This window comes from Nelumbo lutea, chromosome 4, assembly GCF_056320005.1.
Source record: "Nelumbo lutea isolate HS-2025 chromosome 4, American lotus-T2T, whole genome shotgun sequence".
Classification (NCBI taxonomy): domain Eukaryota; kingdom Viridiplantae; phylum Streptophyta; class Magnoliopsida; order Proteales; family Nelumbonaceae; genus Nelumbo; species Nelumbo lutea.
Genome location: NC_142687.1, coordinates 87,129,251 through 87,133,066, shown reverse-complemented (window position 1 = coordinate 87,133,066; position 3,816 = coordinate 87,129,251). Strand labels below are relative to the sequence as shown.

The 3,816-nt window shown below is 41.7% G+C and overlaps 1 protein-coding gene across 1 annotated transcript; it reads left to right on the top strand.

The window, feature by feature from the left end:
* The first annotated feature begins 217 nt into the window (after positions 1 to 217).
* On the top strand, positions 218 to 802 carry LOC148861569 (protein SRC2 homolog). Its single transcript, XM_088985055.1, has one exon. It carries the CDS (start codon positions 218 to 220, stop codon positions 800 to 802), a length of 585 nt encoding a protein of 194 aa, XP_088841181.1.
* Positions 803 to 3,816: the final 3,014 nt, after the last annotated feature.

The following is a 3,816-nucleotide window of genomic DNA, read 5'->3' as shown; positions in this document are numbered from 1 at the left end:
TACATCTTCTCTCAATCAATGAGAAAAAAATTAAACGTGAACTGCCAAGCTTCTAAATAACTGAACACCAAACGGACCCTTAATTAGTTCAAGAAATTCATTTTTATTGCTTTTATTTGGAGTGTGAATTGGGATTGGCTGGAATGACAGTTAAATATGTTAGCCTGTTAGGTATCGATTCATCACTTGCAAATTCCATTTGAAGGAGGTATTAGTGATGGCAAGGAGGCGTTTAGAGGTAACCGTTGATTCTGCGAGAGATCTCAACGATGTAAGGAAATTGTTCAAAATGAAGGTCTACGCCATGGTTGGCCTGGCTAGCAGTGACCAACACCACTTCCAGAAAACCCACATCGACAGAGAAGGCATGACTGATCCCACCTGGAATGTCACCATGACGTTTACTGTTGAAGATGATCCGGATCTGAATCAGGATACGCTCATCTTCAAGCTCTTTTGTAAACGCAAGGTGGGCGACAGGTACATCGGAGAGGTGAGTATGCCTGTCCAAGATCTCCTCAGAACAGCCTCCGACACTGGCGGTACTCATACACAACAAATCACCAGACCAGTTAGGCTCGAAAGCGGGGGTACACAAGGTGTACTGACTTTCTCGTATAGGTTTCATGAAAAATTTGTTGGCGAAGAGTTGGGTGTACAGACGCCCCAGTTGCCGGGCCAAGAGCAGCAGCAACAATCACCACCGCCGCGTTCAACCCTTGGCCAATTTCTAGTGTCGACGGCGCAGCTGGTCGTGACGTCGGTTGCAACCGAAGCGATCATAGAATCAATCATGCAATGACGAAGCTGGTGTTTAGAGAAAAAGGAACGGGATCATATCAACATGAGAAGATGGATCTCCAACGGAGAAAGCCGATGTAGCAGAGAGAGAGAGGGGTTTTGGGAGGGAGCTTTGTAATCGTTCGACAGGGATTGGGGGAGTTCACGTCAGCGCCCCACAGTACGTCCCGTCCGTGAATTGAGAATATCTGGGGCGCTGATGTGAATTCCAGATTACCGGACGGGGGTGGTGAGGTGGTCTATTCCCGCACATGAGAGTGAGACATACGTGCGGTGTAAAAGCATTTGCGTTGACTGATTTTCAAAATATTGTACAACTCATCAGTGACAGGTTGACAGCTGGTCAATTCACTTCTCACCATTCACCAAGGATGCAATTTTCTTACAAAATGTAACTTTCCTATTCTAATCCTCGTCATCATCTAATCCTTGCCCCAATCATATAGAATCGGATACGTTAATCTTGTTTCACCATTTGGTTGTATTTAACGGAGTCTGCTCTTTATACAGCGCTCCTCGCATGCACGTCTCACCATGTATCAGAATATCTTTTTCAATATACGGTAGGATGTATCTGTCACATCAGGTGCACTCTATCAACAAATCCAAATTCACATGCTTCATTAAATTAGAAGTGCAACTTGTGCCAGTTGAGAAGTCAAAATTTCAATGCCAAAAGTCTAAGCCCAGTGCGATATAAATTCTTCAAATTAGGGGACGATTTTCTCATAAATGATGGTTTTCAAAATGTCATTGATCGGACTGTTTAGCCCGAAAACCGGTTAGACAATCAGTTTCATTTCACCCTGAACCATTTCTATGCCAATATATGTTGATTTGGTCAACGACATATTGATCCCACCAATTGAACTATCAACCTATTTCAACAATGATTTTGGCATTTTTTTTTTATCTTTTATCTTTTTTTTTTTTTCTATTTTTGCAAGTTACATCGAGTAGTTTATGATTTTTAAAACATTAAATCATTTCTCCTACACCTCAATCCTTGTGGGTTTGACACTAGCTCTTCTAGCCACTTTAACTTGCCCTCATAGTTAATAGTTAATTATTAGGTTGGATTCAACCCCAAATTGCATTTAACTGGCAAAATATCTCACATCTTCTCCCATCAATCATTTCTAATTTGGTTCTCCACTTGAAAATCTCATCTCATCTGCACGGGCTGCCAAGTGGCCTCCTTATTCATTGACAATAAGGTGGTTAGCTAATTGATTTGTAGGCTTTTAATTTCATCCAAAGCATTGAATGTATTGGATCAAGTAATTGATTAATTGGTTAATATTTTATCTTCACCCCAAAGCATAGCGGCAATCATCTTTGTTAATCAACCAACATGAAAAAGGAAGATAGAATAATATAGAGGAGCTAATCCACTTTTCCCTTAAACTCAATACAATAGCACACTCCCTTACCTACTCAACCTTGCCCAAAAGTGTAAAATTGACGCAGCGTGGAAGCAATAAATCGGGGCTGGCTATGCAAGTACCAGGCGAACTAAGTTTCTAGCGAAACAAGAGAGAGAGGAAATCTCTAGAGGAGAGAGAAAAGGTGGCGAGAATTGAATAGAAAATCTGAAGTGTGTATTAACTGAAAACAATAGCAGTATTTATAATACATCTGAAGTCATAGAATAACTAGGAAAGAACAACTAAGATAGATATCCAAACATCTAATCTGGATAGGATCAAATTCTTCTTGATCTTGATCTTGATAGGATCGGATTCTTTGCCATGATCTTCACTGTCCGATCTCCATGCATGAATTTTGGAAGTCTTGGATTATCTTGATCTCTTGAATTATTGATTATCTTGAATTCTTTATTATCTTGAATTCTTGAATTCTTGATGGATCTTGAATCTTTTCTTGACTTATCTCTTTCTTGGATCTTGACTTATCTTTATCTAGGAGCTGCCACCTCTAAGGTGATGTGGGCCTTGGGATGGGTCTCCATCATTCTCCCCCACTTGGAAAGAACTCGACCCCGAGTCGTGACTAGGATATGCAAGTGTCATCTCTGGCAGGTAGCGATGGATGTCAACAACATTGAAGGTCTTAGAGATACCCATATGATTTGGTAGGTCCACGACATATGCATTGTCGTTGATTTTCTTCATGATCTTGTATGGACCGTACTTCCGAGGTTGCAACTTGTTGTATTTTTCCATGGGAATCATTTCTTCCTCAAGAATACCATAACTTCGTCACCGACGTCAAATACTTGGGGCCGAAGATGCTTGTCTGCTGCCAACTTGTACTTGGTGTTGGTTTGCTCTAGTTTCTGCTTCATGGCTTCTTGGACGGATTGTATCTGGTCCGCCATCTGTTCTGCGGAGGCACTGACATTGGGTACTTTGGGTAATTTTACTAGGTCCAGTGCATGATTTGGAACCTTCATGTTGACAATGGAGAATGGAGATCTACCTGTAGAACTGTGTACTGCATTATTATAGGTGAACTCAGCCTATGCAATGGTGAAATCCCATTGTTTTGGTCTCTCCCGACATATACTGCGAATCAAGTTACCAAGGGTCCGGTTCACTACCTTCATCTGTCCGTCTGTCTCTGGATGGGCTGTGCTGCTGAAATTGAATGACGAATCAAATAACCTCCATAGGGTCATCCAAAAGTGATTTAGGAACCTTGTGTCTCGATTTGATGTAATAGTCTTGGGTACCCCATGTAGACGGGCAATCTCCCTGAAAAATAATTTGGCTGTTACTGATGCATCTGCTGTTTTCTTGCATGGGAGGAAGTGGGCCATTTTAGAAAACCTGTCAACCACCACGAAGATGGAGTCCATGTTCCTTTGGGTTTTTGGAAGGCCTAGCACAAAATCCATGGACAGGTCTTCCCAAATAGTAGTAGGAACGGGTAGGGGGATGTAGAGACCAGTATTTTGGGTTTGCCCCTTAGCAGTCTGGCAAATATAGCATCTACTCACAATGATGGACACATCTCTCCTTAATTTCAGCCAGTAATAACGCCCCTTAACTG

Bases quoted from the DNA above. Each gene is read 5' to 3' on its own strand.
- LOC148861569 (XM_088985055.1), top strand. From the start codon at position 218: ATGGCAAGGAGGCGTTTAGAGGTAACCGTTGATTCTGCGAGAGATCTC.